Source organism: Lontra canadensis, unplaced genomic scaffold (genome assembly GCF_010015895.1).
Source record: "Lontra canadensis isolate GAN:19392208 unplaced genomic scaffold, GSC_riverotter_1.0 scaffold33, whole genome shotgun sequence".
In the NCBI taxonomy this organism is placed as follows: domain Eukaryota; kingdom Metazoa; phylum Chordata; class Mammalia; order Carnivora; family Mustelidae; genus Lontra; species Lontra canadensis.
Window position 1 is genome coordinate 8,062,694 of NW_022631027.1, and position 18,967 is coordinate 8,081,660.

Sequence of the window (18,967 nt, forward strand, 5' to 3'; positions counted from 1 at the left end):
TATTGTGATAAAGTAATAGAATTAAAGCAATATTATAAGCAGGAAGAGCCTTTCATTTTATCGGTGTAGATATATAGAAACCTGGAAAGCTGGTAGTAGATTTGAGGTTACAGTGACTTTTATTCATTGTCTTTACACTGCATTGAGAAATTACTAAGTTCTAATGGTTAATTATCATAGTTGAACAACCTTAATTGTTGGAAAATGGAAAATGTTTTTCCCACTTGATTGTCAGTAACCTTTGGTCATGCTATCTCTGTTTTAAGTTTCTTGAGAATAAGAACTCTTTATTTTATGTTTTTGTTGGTCTGTATGCTGTTTATAGTACATTATATATGGTGGGAACTCTGCATGTTGACAATTATGTGTTAAATGTTAAATAGCATTTTATATTTATCATGTTTTATTAGCTTTCAATCTACACAATCTACTTCTTTTTAATTCTTTATTTTTAATATTTACAGCCATTTTTAGACATAGTTTTGTATATCTTCAAGTTAACAAGTGCAATAGGAGCTCAGGTGAGTTTAATCTATCTTTTAAATTGCTATAGTACTATGTTGTAAATAGCTGGATTATAGAAATTTTTATGTATCTCAAAGAATGTGTTTTTACAACATGTACCTAATAAAGTCTGTTATAAAATAATACTGTATTAGAGACTTAAAAAAGTACTCTAATTTGCATGTTTCGGAAATAGTTTATTCAGTATGGCAGAATGTAGTATATAGATGGGAATGAGGAAAGTGCCTGTGATGAGTTTGGAAGGTAAGCTTAAAGCTTTCCTCTTAGTTTGGTCAATGGGTGATGAGGTTACTCACCAAGTTAGAAGGTATGGCAGCTATAAGCAGGATGTAGGAGAAGGGAAAACCAGGTAGAGCTTGTTTGGGAGACTTTAGCTTGACACCTTACAGAGTAGTGAGCTAAGTACTCTATAGTACTTGGTACTTACTTGGAAATACTACCTTGGATTTTTAAGAGTGATTGGAGTAGAGGTAAAAAGTAGGAAAGATCTAAGGAAGAAATCTCAGGAAATATTAACATTCTAACAATGTCTGAGAGTGTCTGTGGAATATTAAGGGAATATCAGGTAGAGTTCCATCAGAAGAGTTTTAGATGCCATAGGAAGAGTGAGTTTGCAATTAGGAGTTTTTATTTTTATTTATTAATTTCTTTTAAAGATTTCATTTACTTATTTGACAGAAAGAGGGAGAGGGAAAGAGCACAAGCAGGGGGAATGGCAGGCAGAACTGAGCAGGAAGCCTAATGCAGAGCTCAACCCTAGGACCCTTGGTATCATGACCTGAGCCAAAGGCAGACGCTCAACAGACTAGTCTAGGCCACCCAAGCGCCCACAATTAGGAGTTTTTTAGGTAAGCAAATTCAGAAGAGCTGGGGATGAGATACAGTGTTGGAAGAGGAACAGAATAGATGAGTAGTTAAAAGTATGAACGCCCAATGTGTATTTTCCCAAAAAAGAAATAATTAAGGGGGGAAATTAGTCAAGTCACTGCAGTTATTTATAAAAATTGTGCATGTTGCATCCAGTCAATTTATTATGATATCCTTGAACATTGTATATTCTCTTCCAATAATAATAGGGCCCAACAAGTATGATGGCCTACTTGATTATTTCTGGGCTACTCCTAACTCGACTTAGAAGACCCATTGGTAAGATGACAATAACTGAGCAAAAGTATGAGGGAGAGTATAGGTTCGTTAATTCCCGGCTCATCACAAACAGGTAAGAAGAAATGTGTTAAATTTAGCTGTACTAAAACTGTTTTTATGGATATTGATGTCATATAAGTTAACTCCAAAAAGTCTGGGAGACATTGTTACCAAAATTGTTTGTTTATTTACCTCTTTTGAATAATACATTATAAAAAATACCAGTTTTATAAAGTAGTAATCCTAACATTTCTTTTTCTTAATTGTGTAGTATCCCTGGTTCACCTCCTCATCTCTTTTATTGACTAATTTTCTGTTAATTTCACTTTAAACACACTCAAAATACATTCAAATTCAAGTTTACTTATAATATTTCTTCAAAGAAAATTCTGTCTCAGTTTATCCAAAAATACTTTTGAGACTGTGTATGCTGTGTATTCCTATTCAGTCTTCCTGCACATGTGTCTACCTATTTTCCTGATAGTTTCCAAAATAGGAAGAAAAAGTATTAGGCTCTGGAGCCAGCCTGATTAGTTTCAAAATCTGCCTCCTCTTCTTATCAATTATATATTATATGACTTCTGGCAAGTTAGTTATAGCTTTACTTTTCTTGTTTGTAATAGAGAATATAGGACTATCATAAGTTTAAATATGAAATACATACAAAGCTTCCAGCCTAAGTTTTGATATGTAGTAGGTACTCGGTAAATTTTCTCATGTATTTATCTGTAAACTTTAAGTCATTTTGAGGGTCCTAATCTTTATGTAGCTCCTAAAGCATTTACAGAATTACTTAGAAGATTACTTTTTTAACAGTTCCTTCTTCCTTTGTTTCCTTATATTGCTAAAATGGTACCAGTTTTAAATAGAGTTCAGTGCCCTAGGGAGGCGGAGAAATGGATTGTTGGTAAAGTGGAGAGGTGATCTGCCAAGTGAATGAAAGATGGTATCAGCTAGAATGCTTTCTTTTGCAAGAAACAGAAAACCCTGATTTAGGTAGCAATAACAATAAGGACACTTACTACTTGGCATAAGAACTCTTAAGGTAGCCCCATTGCAGGTACAACATGATCAGGGCTCTGGTCCTTTGATGTTCTCTTGGCTCAGCCCTCTTTTGTATGTTGCTGCTTTCCTCAGCCTAATTTTTCTTATGATCACAAGATGGCAAAAGCATTTTCAGATCTCACCAGCCCTCCTCCTCTGTAAAAAGCCCAGAAATAAAAACAGGCCATTTCTTCAGGAGAGCAGGGAAACTTTCCCAGAAGCCCCACCCTTGACTTTGTTTCACCTCTCTTTGGCCAGAATGATCACTTGCCCTTGCCTGAAGCAATCGCAGCCAAGTGATTGGCCTAGACCAAATGGAACTCATCATTCTTTATAGATGGGGTTGAGGCCATTTCTAAACCCTTTGGTGCACAGAAAGGGATAAACGGGTAACTAAGAAAAGTCGAGTTCTCTTACATAAGAAGGTTGTGGAAGAGAAACAGTGATGGATAGGCAGCCATAGTATTCTGGGTTATTTTTGCCCTTTCAGGCTTTAGATTGGGGCTAAAATGAGAAGGAAGTAGAAAGCTTTTCTCATCTTCCATGGGCTTAAACATGCAGAGGGGGTAGAAGGAAGTAAGAAAAGTAATATAGGTATAGAATTATTTGTTAAACCGGAATTGTGATACCCTGGGTCTCTGTGTTATTGTGTCAAGGAAATAGTGAAACACAGGTCAAACATGATTCATCTTTATACAAAGTTAATTTTGTTTGAAAGGGTTGAGGTAAGAGCTACCTTGTTTTTGTAATGGAAAAGATGCAGATGTATTTTGGAGTAGAATATAAAATTCACATACATTTTTAAGGGGAAAAAATAGGCTTTGAAGATTGGGTGTTTATCGAAGGCTTTTTAACTGTACCCTATAGACTCCTGTGCGAATCTTTACTTTTCTCTGCTGTAAGAGTTATTTTTCTGGGATTTTTTACATTGTACTGAATTGGGAGTGGAATGGCTAGACTTAAGAGTCAGATATGAGTTATAGTCTTAGCTGCTTGACTTGCTAGCTGTAAGACTTTGACAGACTTTTCTTAACTACAGTGTCTTCATCTGTAAGAATGCCCCTTTTCTTCTAGTCACGATTCTTGTGGCCCTTATGGACCCATTCAGGCCAGCTCAAGAAAAGGGGGGTTGTTGTTGAGGATATGGTGAGATTCCCAGCATAAGAACGACTGTGCAGCCAGGGCTCCTAGAAGCTGGCACTGTGAAGTCATTTGTACTTGGTTTGCTTTTCTGTCTTTCAAAGGCTGTATGTCATGGAATCACTCCATAGCTTCTATTAGCTGTTGTTTTCTCCTCTCCCTTCTGTAGGGTCTGTATTCCATTTGTCATCTATAATGGCTGTCCCAGCCCTGCCTTCCTATATATCATAGCAACCTCCTTCTTATTTCTTATTAAAGAAATTAAATTAATTTTCTGAGAACTAGCCCAGCACATCTTTTCCAGCTATATATGGCATATGCAACATGTGGCTCCTGTTCAGTCTCTGATCCAGTTTAGGTGTGTATTTCTTTGCCCTCTAATCAGTCAGGCAAGGAGCAGGCTCTCAAGTACAGGACTGTGGCCAGACGCACCCACTAAGCTTACAGTCTTAAGTGTCTTTTATATTTATTTAATGTTTATATATATGTTATATATATAAACATATAAATATATTTATATTAATATTTAAATAAAATATTCAGTCATCAAATACTGTATTTCAATTATTTTTCAGGCACCAGTAATATCGAAATTAATTACTAAATTTCTTTCTTTAATAGTGAAGAAATTGCCTTTTACAATGGGAATAAGAGAGAAAAGCAGACAATCCACTCAGTCTTCCGAAAGCTGGTAAGGTAGCACGCTTGAGACTCATGTATTTAGGGAAAGATTTTTTTTTTTTCTTGGCATTTGCTGATATATATCTGTATCTATCTATATAGGTATATATATCTTTAATCTCTAATCTCTAAGATATTTATTTTTAAGTAACTATTAAAAATATACTATTTTTAGGTAACTATAACTATTTTTAAGTAACTATTTTAAGTAACTATTTATTTTTAAATAACTATAACTATAAAAAATAAAAGAATAAAAACTATCATGCCAGTATATTAAGCTGCCCAGTTATAAAAATAGGTTGATTTTTTAAAATAAAAGTCAGTGTATTTTTAGAGGTTGTTTAGGAGTTTTATTTAGTGATAAATTCTTTTGTTTCTGTAGCATTCTTGAAGATACTATGATGGTTATCTTTATTATTTACAGTAGGGGTCAGCAAACTATTTCTATAAAAGACACAAGAGTACATATGTAGTTCAGACTTTTCAGACCTTATCGTCTGTATTGACACTCAAAAGTAGCCATATACTCCAAGGGAAGCAAAGGCAAAAATGAACTATTGGGACTTCATCCAGATAAAAAGTTTTTGCACAGCAAAGGAAATAGTTAACAAAACCAAAAGACGACTGACAGAATGGGAGAAGATATTTGCAAATGACATATCAGATAAAAGGCTAGTATTCAAAATCTGTAAAGAACGTATCAAACTCAACATGGAAAGGACAAATAATCCAATCAAGAAATGGGCAGAAGACATGAACAGACATTTCTGCAAAGAAGACATCCAGATGGCCCACAGACATATGCAAAAGTGCTCCACATTACTCAGCATCAGGGAACTACAAATCAAAACCACAATGAGATACCACGTCACACCAGTCAGAATGGCTAAAATTAACAAGTCAGGAAATGACAGATGCTGGCGAGGATGCGGAGAAAGGGGAACCCTCCTACACTGTTGGTGGGAATGCAAGGTGGTGCAGCCACTCTGGAAAATAGCATGGAGGTTCCTCAAAAAGTTGAAAATAGAGCTACCCTACGACCCAGCAGTCACACTACTGGGTATTTACCCTAAAGATACAAATGTAGTGCTCGCTTCGGCAGCACATATACTAAAAAATTGGAACGATACAGAGAAGATTAGCATGGCCCCTGCGCAAGGATGACACGCAAATTCGTGAAGCGTTCCATATTTTTGGGTTAATGGGGTAGGAGAAGAGTAAATGAGACAAGTTGGGATTGGGAGGGAGACAAACCATAAGTGACTCTTAATCTCACAAAACAAACTGAGGGTTGATGGGGGGAGGGGGGTTGGGAGAGGGGGTTCGGGGTTATGGACATTGGGGAGGGTATGTGCTATGGTGAGTGCTGTGAAATGTGTAAACCTGGCGATTCACAGACCTGTACCCCTGGGGATAAAAATATATGTTAAAAAAAATAATAAAATTTATTTAAAAAAAGATACAAATGTAGTGAAATGTAGTGATCCGAAGAGGCACGTGCACCTGAATGTTTATAGGAACAATGTCCACAATAGCCAAACCATGGTAAGAGCCTAGATGTCCATCTACAGATGAATGGATAAAGAAGATATGATGTGTATATACACAGACACACACACACACACACACACACACACACACACACAGGAATACTATGCAGCCATCAAAAAATTGAAATCTTGGGGCGCCTGGGTGGCTCAGTGGGTTAAAGCCTCTGCTTTCGGCTCAGGTCATGATCCCAGGGACCTGAGATCGAGCCCTGCATCGGGCCCTCTGCTTAGCGGGGAGCCTGCTTGCCCCTCTCTCTTTGCCTGCCTCTCTGCCCACTTGTGATCTCTGTCTGTCAAATAAATAAATAAAATCTTAAAAAAAAATAAATTGAAATCTTGCCCCTTGCAACAACATGGATGGAACTAGAGGGTAGTATGCTAAGTGAAATAAGTCAGTCAGAGAAATACAGTTATCATATAATCTCCCTAATATGAGGGATTTGAGAAAGAAAACAGGATCATAGGGGAAGAGAGGGAAAAATGACACAAGATGAAAATAGAGAGGGAGACAAACTGTAAGAGACTCTTAATCTCAGGAAACAAACTGAGGGTTGCTGGAGGGGAGGGGTGGGAGGAATGGGGAGATTGGGTGATGGACATTGGGGAGGGTATATGCTATGGTGAGTTCTGTGATTGTGTAAGACTGATGAATCACAAACCTGTACCCCTGGAACCATTAATACATTATATATTAATTTTTTAAAAAGGCATATACTCTTTGTAAATAAGTAGGTGTAGCTATGTTCCAGTAATACTTTTTTATAAAAATAAATGACAGGCTGGATTTGGATTGTGGGCCAGTTTGTTGACCCTTAATTTAGAGTTAAAAACATTGTTTCTTGTGAAAACTATACATATATCAGTTTTTATTTTCTTGCCATTTAGAAAATTCAAGTAATTTTATTACTTCATTTAAAAGATACTGAGTGCCATCTAGATGCCTTTGCTTATTCCAGGTGCTAGTAATAATAGTGGTGGACATAACTTACAAAATCCTGCCTCCAAGGAGCTTACATTTTAGTGGAAGCTTGTGAAATTAAATCTATATTAAGGTGACTTAAAAAGCTTAAAGAAGTAGACATTTTAAATGATTTCAGGGCACCTGGATGGGTCAGTTGGTTGAGCATCCACCTGTTGGTTTTGGCTTAGGTCATGATCTCATAGGTTGTGGGACTAAGCAGCACACCGGGGCTCGTGTTCAAGAGGAAGTCTGCTTGAAGTTTCTCTCCCTCTGTCCCTCCCTGCCTCACATATGCTCAAGTTCTCTCTGTCTCTCTCTCTCTCTAAAATAAGTAGTAAATCTTTTAAAAAAAAAAAAAAAGAATTATTTTAGACTTTGCATTTTTTGTGTTATTTAGATTTAATATGACTGAATTTTGATAGTGCTGAGAAAATGCATTTAAGGTAATTTTCCAGGGATCTGCTGTTATATCAGCTCACTCTTTACATGGCTTACTTACTCTTATCCTTTAGATTTTAGCCCCAAAGTTAACAACTTACTGTGGCCTTGCTTTTCTTTGGTTAGTCTGTCTGAAATGGCTTCCTCCCGTTCCCAATTTAATAATCTGTTTCCTTAAAAGATGTATTGCAATTTATAGTTATCTTATTTGTTTTCTAGTTTGTCTGTTTCATTAAAATGTATACTTCATGAACTCAGAGACCTTTTCTGTTTTGTTCGTTGTATCTCCAGCATTGAGCACAGCATGTAACAAATGGCATTCACTGATTGTTTCAGTCATTGTACTTTTGCAAAAGATAGGAAGAGGAAGCCACCCCGTACTCAGAAAACTCACATTTTAGTGGGGGAGACAGTAAATAACAATTGACTATTTTATATGCTTTTGGGTAGTCATGAATTCTATGATCAAAAATAAAATGGGATGACATGGTACACAGTGTGATGGAGTGGTTACCTAGCTATTTTGGGTAGGATGGAGAGAAGGTCTTTTCTTCAGGTGACATTTTATCAGAAACCCACATGGAATGAGGGAGTTAGTCACAAAGTAAAACTGTCTGGGACAGCAACAGTATTCCTGATGGAGAGAACAACAAGAGGAAAGCCTTAAGGCAGTTTGAGGAACTAGTAATTCTGGAGCTCAGTGAGAAGGAACATGGAAGCAGATGAATTTTATGATAGAACCCAGTGCCAGATCATGCAGGGCCTTGAATAACCTGATAGATGCAAAAGTTGAGAACACTGAAAAGGCAGAATATAAAACATTTTTAGGCTTGTAATTTTGAGGTAGAGTGTGCTCGATTAAAGCTGCAGACTAGGGCTGTACAGCCTTGATGACATTAGCACTTGCTTCAGATCGAGTGTAGTAAGATTCTTAAGGAAAACATAGACCAGATGTCTCCAGCTAAAGCAAAGCAGAGTGCCGATCTAGACTCTAGTGTTTTACCTAAATTAGCTCATCCTTCTGTGTTGTTGTTGTTGTTTTGATTATTGACCATTTTTAATGCAAGTATGTATCTGATAGTATTGTGAAGTGTGTATCTGATAATATTGTGAATACAGTATTATATACAAATGATACCACATTAACATTTATATGTAATTTCCATTCTGTTTGCATAAAAATGGTTTCATGAAGTATTTGGCATCTGTTCTGTGATAAGTATTGTACATGAAATGTGATGTACAGTATAATCAGAAATCAGACAATATTTGTGGAATCAGCAAATTATACATTTTTAAAGAATTTTCAGTAAGTATTTGTGGAATAAATAGCTCATGCAGTTCTTTTTATTTTCAGGGTAGATTCATTTTTTTATGTATACATATAATATATATTTTATTGTTTTTGTTTTCTGCCAGGTGGAGCATCTCCATAATTTCATTTTGTTTCGGTTTTCTATGGGTTTCATTGATAGCATAGTTGCCAAATGTAAGTACGCTTTCAAAGAGATAGTGGAATGAAATTTATGGAGAAAGTGAAGTATTATTAATGTTTAAATCTTAATGGTTTTGTTTCAGATCTTGCCACTGTTGTTGGTTACCTCGTTGTAAGTCGTCCTTTCCTAGATTTGTCTCATCCTCGACATCTCAAGAGTACACATTCAGAACTTCTAGAGGTAAAGTATTAGTAATCATAGTCATAATAAATTGAAATTTAAATATAAAAACAAATAAAAATAATAAAAGGTAGTTTTTAGTCTTAGAAATACAAGTGAAAACTAGTATTTATTTCTATTTAAGGATTACTACCAAAGTGGAAGAATGCTTTTGCGAATGTCTCAAGCTCTGGGTCGGATAGTTTTGGCTGGCCGTGAGATGACTAGATTGGCTGGGTAAGTAAGATTAGTAATACTAAGCAATTGCAGAAAATAAGTTTTAAGAATATGTTATACTTAATGATTGTGCCCAGTTGAGGTTAAGATAAGGGGCAATGGAAGCCCCATTTCTTATTCCTGCAAGCTGATTTTGATAGACAAATTAAGGGAGATTTTTCTCTGAGTGTTTCTTGTTTCCTTAAGAGCTGTTTTGAATCTTCAGCCAGGTTAATGGTTCTCAAGCTGTCTGCTCCGTGGACAGTAGTATTTAGTAAGTTAGAAAATGTTAAGTCATGGCAGTCTGTTCTGAATTCTGGGAAATTAAGTTAATGAATAGAATTTTTGTATTTGAACTTTTTTGTCCTCCACTGTATTTTTTTCCTCTTAGGTTTTTGAAACTGACAATCTAGCAAAAGATAAAGATGAAGTTGATTTTAATGGGGAAAAAAGTGAAAAGTCACTTTGTGGTATCTATAGATGCAATTGCAAATATGGTCATTCTGTCTAGTAAAATTGTTCTTAGAGCATAATATGTAATTAAGTATTTCAGTATTTTAAACTCTAATATAAAGGGCTTTGGTATGGCATTAAAGAATACCATAATGTAAAAAGTACATCTAAAGAAATTGGATCATTTCAGATCCTTCCCAGACCTGTGACTCATCCACATATTTCTTCTTTATTCCTCTTTTCTATGGCAATTTAAGTCTTCATGGCAAAATGGAGGAGATTGTCAACTACTATGAGGAGTCTCTCTTTCTTGAGAATGTAAACATTCTTTCTAGTTGTTAATAACTTTCCTTATGCCTTTACGGTTCATGGTAAATGGGGTGCTTCTGTTCCTTCAGGAGGTATCTGCTTGATTTTCACAGAAAATTTCTCTTTTGCTTCTTTGATGCAGATTGCTTTCTCTTTGACCATCATGTTATTTTTATTTCCTCGATGTCTTGGCATGAGTGTTGATTTCTCTCTGTTGCTTCAGTGATTTCTATCTCATATTAAGAACACTTCAACTTTTCTCCAATTTCGGAGTAGGAAAGAGAGGAATCTTCCATATTCTTCCATGTTTGCAGGGAGGTAGCAGGCATTTGGCATATGTGTAATGCCTTCCTCACACAAGAAGACTAACTTTATACTTGGCTATCACTCACTCCAGGAGGAACTCGGTCCATACTTCCTATGTCTGTGGAGGGTACTAACTAGTACTAGTCCTTGTGTAGTGTCTACTAGAAACCTTTAAATTCTAGTGGCAAACAATCTTCTTGACTCACCTGTTAATGAAGTAATTATCTCTTGAGGTGGATAGCCTATGAATCCTCTTCCCTTATCCTCATCTTGCTGTCCTACTGAAACATAATAAAGCATGCATACACTATCACTCATACTTAACGACGAAGAAACTTCTTTTAGGTTATTTCACTTAAACTAAATTATAATTTTTAGGAATTTCAGTTAAGTTTGAATAAAAGTTTTCAACTTACACAATGTTATATGTCAGTTACATCTCAAATAAGTAGCAAAAATAATAGTAAAAGATATGATGGCCTTTGGAGTTTTCATTATGACTTTTTTTTAAAATTTCAGTTTTACTGCTCGGATTACAGAATTAATGCAAGTATTAAAGGATTTAAATCAAGGCAAATATGAGCGCACTATGGTCTCGCAACAGGAAAGGGGTAAATATGAATGCACTAGGTCCCATAGTTTAAGTTTTGGCTGACGTCCTGTGATGCTCTAATACTTATTTTCCACTTAAGGTATTGAAGAAGGAGCACAAGTCATTCCCTTGATACCTGGTGCTGGAGAAATCATCAATGCTGATAACATTATAAAGTATGTATAGGAAAAGTTCTTTAGCACCATAAACATTTGTTAAACCATGTAATGGCATTCTCTTTCAGCTATGTTTGCTTAATGTTTAATGTAAAATTGTAATTTTTTATCGATTTCTTCTGTAGATTTGATCATGTTCCTTTAGCAACGCCAAATGGAGATATTTTGATCCGAGACCTTAATTTTGAAGTAAGTTATTAAATGATTGTATATAAGCTTAGATTTAAAATGTGAAATGAAAAGCTAGTCTAATATTGTAAAATAACTGTAAGGTTTGACTTAGTCTCTGAATCCACAAAATTCTTTTAAAATATAAGTCTGAAATACTTAGAAATCTACTTTTCGTAGTTGTTATGACTTACAAAAAAATCTTTTTTGCAAATAAAGTCTGTCTCAGAAAAGCCACAGAAGATATAGTTGATTGTAATGTAATCTCTAGTGGGAAATGAATATTTAAACATTCAATATAATTTTAGTTTAAGTTCAAAAAAATTAGAGTTAGGTATTGTTTTGACTGTGCAGGAGGCTCTGTCCCTAAACAAACCAAATATAGACTCTGCTGTCACTGGAAACAGTGGGAGAGCAGCACAGTAGCACTGGGTAATATCTCATGCTCGGTGAAGAGTGATGCTGATTCAGTCTAGTCTCTTAATCAAATGGGACTATGGCAGACCCAATTAAAAAGAAAAAGAAAGAGGAGTATTTTTGTATATTCGTAAGACGCTCCCAGACCCAAGGGTTACCATTAGGATATATGTCTATTATGACTATGAGTAGTTCAGATCAGAAAATCTTGATGATTATTAACAGATTCCTACCATGTAAGCTGTCTCCCAAGTCTAGAGCCCACTAGATACCACTTCTTTAGAACTACTCTGTCCAGTAGTTAAAAAGTGTCCAGGAACTTCAATAATACAGTGTTATTAAGAACTTCATTTCAGTGAAAGTTACCCTTATCTTTTAGTCTTACTTTAACCTGGGGGAATAAAAACATTTTTAAAAATCTTTACTATAGAAAAACTATTGCTGGCTTACAGGACTGATATCATAATTGAAGTTTGTCCAACATTACCAAAAGCCATGCGGGTAAAGTTAATGCTGAATCTAAGATGTTTGAGCATTAAAGAGAATGCCTATGGATATCTCTTAAGTCTAGTTATTATGTCTACAGATTATCATATATTTGGTTTTTGGGTTTCCTGGCATATTGCAACAAATAGTATGGAGAAGTATTGGGTACCAGTGAAAACCACAAGGAACAGTTAGGAACAGAAGACAGTGTATGTGGCTGACATTCCTTAAAGCATAGTAGTAGGGGATCATTTAATTAAAAGCTCTGAACTTTAAGAGCTCAGGATATCACTATTATAGCAAAGTAAAATTATTATAATCAGAAGTATTCACTACACTCAATTTTACCGGAAAAGGTGTAAGTAGGTAATTGCTTAGGAAGAAGTCTGTCAGGAATATTCACTGCCTTCAGTTTCACAGGAAATTGAATTATCAGGAATACTCAAAGTGTTCGGTTTCATAGGAAAAGGTAATAGGTAACTGCATAGGAAGTCCATCAAAAAGATTATTTAAAATAATTTCTCAGAGAAAGGGATAGTTCATTTTTCTGGAAAAATCATTCCCTGTAGTTTATTTCTCTAACACTGATATGCATATGATGTGGTATTTTATTATAAATCAGTTATGTGGTAGGCTAGTAATTCTCAACCTTTTTTAGAAGCTCACTTTTTTAAAAATAAGATTTGTTTATTTGAGAACGAGAGAGAGCAAGAGACAGAGGTGGGATGGGGCAGAGGGAGAGTGAGAAAGAATCCTGAAGCAGGCTCCGCAGTGAGTGTGGAGCCCAATAGCAGGCTGGATCTCATGACCCTGAGATAATGACCTGAGCTGAAATCAAGAGTCAGCCGCCCAACTGACCGAGTCACCCAGGTTCCCAGAAACTCATTCTTTTTTTTATTGTGGTAAAATATCTGTAACATAAAATTTACCCTTTCATCCGTTAAATTTTTTTTTATTGTGGCAAAATGTACACAACATAAAATGTGCTCTCTTAACCATTTTTAAGTACACAGTTCAGTGGCACTAAGTTCATTTATAGTGTTGTGCAATGGTCACCACTAACCATCCCCAGGACTCTTTTATCATAACAAATAGAAACTCTATACCCATTAAAAAGTAACTCCTCATCTCCCCTCCCCCCAGCCCTTGGTAGGTACTGTTCTACTTTATGGATATGACTGTTCTAGGGAATTCCTGTAAGTGGAGTCACACAGTAGTTGTCCTTTTGTGTCTAGCTTATTTCACTTAGCATGATGATATCTTCAGGGTTCATCTGTGTTATAGCATGTGTCAGAATTTCATTCATGGGCCGCCTGGGTGGCTCAGTGGGTTAAAGCCTCTGCCTTCCGCTCAGGTCAGGGTCTCAGGGTCCTGGGATCAGCCCGCATCAGGCTCTCTGCTCAGCGGGGAGCCTGCTTCCTCCTCTCTCTCTGCCTGCCTCTCTGACTACTTGTGATCTCTATCAAATAAATAAAATCTTTAAAAAAAAACCAATTTCATTCATTTTCAAGGCTGAATACTCTTCTGTTGTATGTATAGACCACATTTTGTTTATCCATTCATCCTCCTCAGTTGCTTCCACCTTTGGCTATTGGGAATAATGCTGATGGCTCTGTGTTTCATCAAAGTAAAAGATAGTCCTTTCAGTGGCTTCCAGTGCCCTGTAAAATTTGCCTGCACTGCCCTTCCCCAGCCTCTTAGCATCCTTTTCCTACTCCTCTTTCTTCCCTGTCAGTTTTCTCAGCCTCTTTTCTGTTTTTTGACCAGGACAGGTACAGTCCTGTCTCATTGCCTTCGAACAAGCTTTTTCTAGGGGGGGGGTTGGGCTGGAGCAGTCTTCCTCCAGAAAACTCCTAATTCATGCCATTCAAAGTTGCCCAGTTACCATTTTTTTTTTTCTTTTCCTTTCTTTCCTTTCCTCTTCTCTTCTCTTCTGTTCTGTTTTTAAGATTTTTATTTATTTATGACAGAGAGAGAGAGGGAGAGAAGGAACACAAGCATGGGGGAGCTGGAGAGGGAGAAGCAGGCTCCCCCCATGCGCCGGCTGGATCTCAGGACTCCCAGGCCGCTGGGATCATGACCTGAGCTGAAGGCAGACACCTAAGGACTGAGCCACCCAGGTGTCCCCAGTTACCATTTTCAGTGAGACCTGGCCTGACCACCTTAAAAATGTAACCTCCTCTACCAACTCCCAAATTTCCTTACCTTGATATATTTTTTTCTCTATAGCACTTACTTTCCAATACGCTATAATTTACTCATTTATTGTGTGTATTCTTTATTATATGTCTCTCCTACTAAAATGTAAGGTGGTAAGAGCAGGTTTTGTTTTGTTTAATTAGTGTAGCCCCATTACCTAGAGCAGAGCCTGACTGTGAGCATTCAATAAATATTCACTGAGTTAAATAATAGGAATGTAGGGCCTCAACAGTTAAGAAAATTGTCAAAGCAGGTTCCACAACCAGAGTAACTCACATCTTTGTTGTCTTCTTTCCTTCTGTGATACACTGCTCTGTGATACTGTGAGCTGGAATTGTAACCCAGATTTCTGATTCTTCACAGAGTTTATTAAATACTTACATGAGACTGTAAGCTCAGAACTTAATCACTTTTGATCACATTTTCTCATTTAACTTTACATTGTTGCAGAGCGATTTGGTAGCACTGGTAAATATTTATAATATATGTAGACTTCTAAGAACCTGATCCATAGAAACATTTCTCACTAAAACATAAATTCGCTCACTGGTTCTGGTTCATTGCAGTATTATCTAAAAGAGCAAAGCAAAATACAAATGACCTAAACAATGAACAAAAAGGTAGTTTTTAAATAAATTATCATACATTCTTAGAATGGAATATACTGTAGGCATTAAAAAAAAATAGAATGGGGGAATCTGAATATACTGACTTTGAAGAATATTTGTGATATATTGTTAAATAGTAACATGTAGAACATATATTGTATGATTCCATTTTTTTAAAAACAAGACCATATATACACATACTTGTTTTTGAGAATCCTCAAAATTTATAAGCTGTTGTTCTGTATTCTGATTAAGTTGATTTTATTCAGTGATCACATTTATAGCTAAAAAGAAAGCTTAGCATTAGCAAAGAACAATTTGACTGTAAGGAAATGTTCACTGAGTATATATTCACTATTAATTCATAGACTGATTTTCTTCCAGGTTCGATCTGGGGCCAATGTTTTAATTTGTGGCCCAAATGGCTGTGGGAAGAGTTCACTTTTCCGTGTTCTTGGCGAAGTAAGTACAAGTTGGCCTCAAGATTTTGTGGTCTTGTTTTGCCATACAATCTATCACATTGTGAAATTTACAACTGCTCTTCTCCCCACTCCTTTTCCTTTTATAGTTATGGCCTCTTTTTGGAGGACGTCTAACTAAACCTGAGAGAGGAAAGTTGTTTTATGTTCCTCAGGTAAGACCTTGTTTGAGTTATTTTGTAATCTTTGATGTAAAGATCTTTTATTTTTTTAAAGGTCACTTACAATGATTTTTGCTCTGTCACTATCAGAGACCTTATATGACCCTTGGAACACTTCGAGACCAAGTGATATATCCAGATGGAAGAGAAGATCAGAGAAGGAAGGGGATATCTGATCTAGTAAGGAAATGTTCATGTCTTAGATATACTGGAAATACTCCATTTCAGATTATTTATCTTAATCAGATTAGTTAAGTATTTTAACTGCCAGGTAGTTTACCCTATCCTGTAAAACCTTCTAAAACATCGTCATTACTTGTAACTTTCCAAGTGGAGGTAAGATGTTAACTACTCTGCTTAAATAAGGCTTAGTGAGTATTTAACCTTGTCTCTCATCCTTTAATTATGTACAGTAGTGTTATTTAAACTACTAGATATGTTTTGTCAGAATTAGTATAGATAGGAAGTGAGGGTTTAGGGCTATCTTTGTGTCATATTCTTTTGTGAAGTGATATTGGCAATAGAATTATAGTGATTGTAGTTTAAAAAATAAAAGCAAGATAGAGAATGTTGGCTTACATTATGTTTGATTTCATCTTTAATCATTGTGCTAAAAGGTACTAAAGGAATACTTAGATAATGTCCAGTTGGGTCATATCCTTGAACGTGAAGGAGGCTGGGACAGTGTTCAGGATTGGATGGATGTCCTCAGTGGTGGAGAAAAACAAAGAATGGCGGTAAGTATACTCTGAACACATTGCATGACAGTGTAACTGGTTGCATAAAGTCACTTTTAGAGTCCAGTATTTTGATTATTTTTATTAATTGATTAATTTAAAATTATTACTTTAGTCTTTTCATTTAGCAATTGTTATAGTATAGACTAGTTTAAATGATAATAGAAGTGCTTGAAAATGTGTAACTTGCATATGCATTTTGAATTCTTAAAAATTCATAAGTTTTCCAATTATATACTATTAATCCATTGAGGATTAATTGAAGTGGGGGAACCTTTTAGCATATTGATCCTGGGTAATATGGTAGTCCAAGATGTCTTAATATCTTTTCCCTCCTGACCCCTCACTTAAGCTGTTCTCTCTGAAGTTTCTGAAGGTGTTAGAGATGATCCACTCTGTGTTCCCACTTTATTCATCTCCTGCCCTCCCCTCTACTGTTATGCCATTATATCTATCCTGGTTTCAGGGCTCAGTATCTACGACCCAGAGTTATTTAGAACTTTTACATTTTCCTAATAGAAGCATCTGAAAAGAGCTGTTTTAATTTTATGATTGTCTAAACTTATTCCTGGTCAAACATTACTACAAAACACTGCCTTTTAAGAATGATACCTTGAATACTCTGTTAAGAGGGTTAACTTTTAAAGAGTCATTTTCTAACTATGCATACCATAGTTTGAGCAGCTGCAGAGGAATTTTTTTTTCCCAGAGTGTTAATCTTGTGGGAATTAGAGAAAACTGTAACCAAAGAAAAACAGCAAAAGAAATGGCTTATTGCCGAATTGCTTACTCATTATCCTTAAATTATATTCTTCCTTTTTTTGTCGCCTCTTATTCCCTGATAGTGCCTGTTATTTTTCCCAGAACATACCCATTCTGTATGAACTTCATGTCAGCCTGTTCTTGTGATTTTGTCTGGCTAGTGCTGGAACATGAGATTAATCTATAGAGTGAAGAATGAATCATAAACAAAAGAAAAGAGATGTCAGCCATACTCAAAGTGAAAATTGGATGGCAGGAGTGAGAATTTGAGTGATTGAGGTTTCTGCACTCAATTAGAAGATGACTATAGAAATAACTGCAAGTCAAGAGAACAAATTTAAGTTCCTCTTACTATGACTTCAAAGACTATGGAAGGATAGGTCAGGATTCACAAAGGCACACAGTATAAATGCAGAGAAAGAAAAATAAATGTGCTTAACTAAGGAATCCTGTGGATGGGGGTATAAGGGTACAGAGGGGATAGATTTTATTTGAAGATAAGAAATTCAAGGCCTAGAGGAGTGAGGGGATATCTTGGGGGAGAGGGAAGGAGTAGAAGGAGGAGCCCTGTAAAGCCAGATGAACCATGATAGAGTTGATTAAATGGAGAAACTCACCCATGACACTGCTGCATGACCAGGTCGCTGGCACGTATGTTCTGTATAGACCAATATTTGGAGAATTGGTTGTGAAATTTAAAAGAGAGCTTATTGTTTTGCTACCTTCAAAAGTTTTGTGGGGAGACAGAGAAGGCTAATAAAACAAATGTCGAGGCTGGTGAAATTGGGCAAAGTTTGTGTATGGTCATTTTCATGCTCTTACAGTTTTTGGTTAGGCTTGAAAATTTGCAAAGTAAAAAATGAGGGAAGTGAGGATGTAATTTTTATAAATTATAAAAATAATTTATAAATTATAAAAATTATACTTTTTTAGGAAAAATGGATTGAAAGGTCTAACCACACAAAACAGTGAATATATAAGAGTGGAGGTTGGTTGGTGTAAACAGATGAAACAAGGGAACTTTTGGGTAAGGAAAGTCAGATTTGAATTGGAGGGAATGGAATAATACTACTGAATAAAAGGGAGGTCTGGTGAACACATCTCTAAAATTCCTTGAGGAAAGTGAGTAAATGAAAGGAAGTAAGATCATTATTCCATAATTTTAGTGAAAAACTTAATCATGGTATAATTTCCCCAGAGTTCACTCTCAGCTGGGGATCTACTTTTTTTTTTTTAATCATTTTTTTTTAATTTATTTTCAGCATAACAGTATTCATTGTTTTTGTACCACACCCAGTGCTCCATGCAATCCGTGCCCTCTCTAATACCCACCACCTGGTTCCCCCAACCTCCCACCCCCCCACCTCTTCAAACCCTTCAGATTGTTTTTCAGAGTCCATAGTCTCTCATTGTTCACCTCTCCTTCCAATTTCCCCCAACTCCCTTCTCCTAACTCCCCATGTCCTCCATGCTATTTGTTATGCTCCACAAATAAGTGAAACCATATGATAATTGACTCTCTCTGCTTTACTTATTTCACTCAGCATAATCTCCTCCAGTCCTGTTCATGTTGCTACAAAAGTTGGGTATTCATCCTTTCTGATGGAGGCATAATACTCCATAGTGTATATGGACCACATCTTCCTTATCCATTCGTCCGTTGAAGGGCATCTTGGTTCTTTCCATGGTTTGGCAACCGTGGCCATTTGACTCAGGTCATGATCCCAGGGTCCTGGGGTCGAGCCCTGCATTGGG

The 18,967-nt window shown here is 36.1% G+C and overlaps 1 protein-coding gene and 1 non-coding gene across 3 annotated transcripts in view; both read left to right on the plus strand.

Moving 5' to 3' along the window:
• The window catches only part of ABCD3 (ATP binding cassette subfamily D member 3), an 87,809-nt gene that overhangs the window by 58,436 nt on the left and 10,406 nt on the right, over positions 1-18,967 (plus strand). For both annotated transcript variants that reach the window (XM_032867174.1, XM_032867175.1), the window contains 13 exons: positions 465-521; positions 1,602-1,744; positions 4,477-4,546; positions 8,908-8,977; positions 9,067-9,164; positions 9,289-9,380; positions 10,947-11,038; positions 11,120-11,195; positions 11,321-11,384; positions 15,458-15,535; positions 15,642-15,707; positions 15,804-15,893; positions 16,331-16,450. In XM_032867174.1, the coding sequence (XP_032723065.1) occupies positions 465-521; positions 1,602-1,744; positions 4,477-4,546; positions 8,908-8,977; positions 9,067-9,164; positions 9,289-9,380; positions 10,947-11,038; positions 11,120-11,195; positions 11,321-11,384; positions 15,458-15,535; positions 15,642-15,707; positions 15,804-15,893; positions 16,331-16,450 (1,116 nt within the window). The remainder of the gene's footprint in view (positions 1-464; positions 522-1,601; positions 1,745-4,476; positions 4,547-8,907; positions 8,978-9,066; positions 9,165-9,288; positions 9,381-10,946; positions 11,039-11,119; positions 11,196-11,320; positions 11,385-15,457; positions 15,536-15,641; positions 15,708-15,803; positions 15,894-16,330; positions 16,451-18,967) is intronic.
• Positions 5,626-5,734, plus strand: LOC116873491. The gene has a single exon (XR_004383821.1). It is a non-coding gene; the product is annotated as a U6 spliceosomal RNA (small nuclear RNA).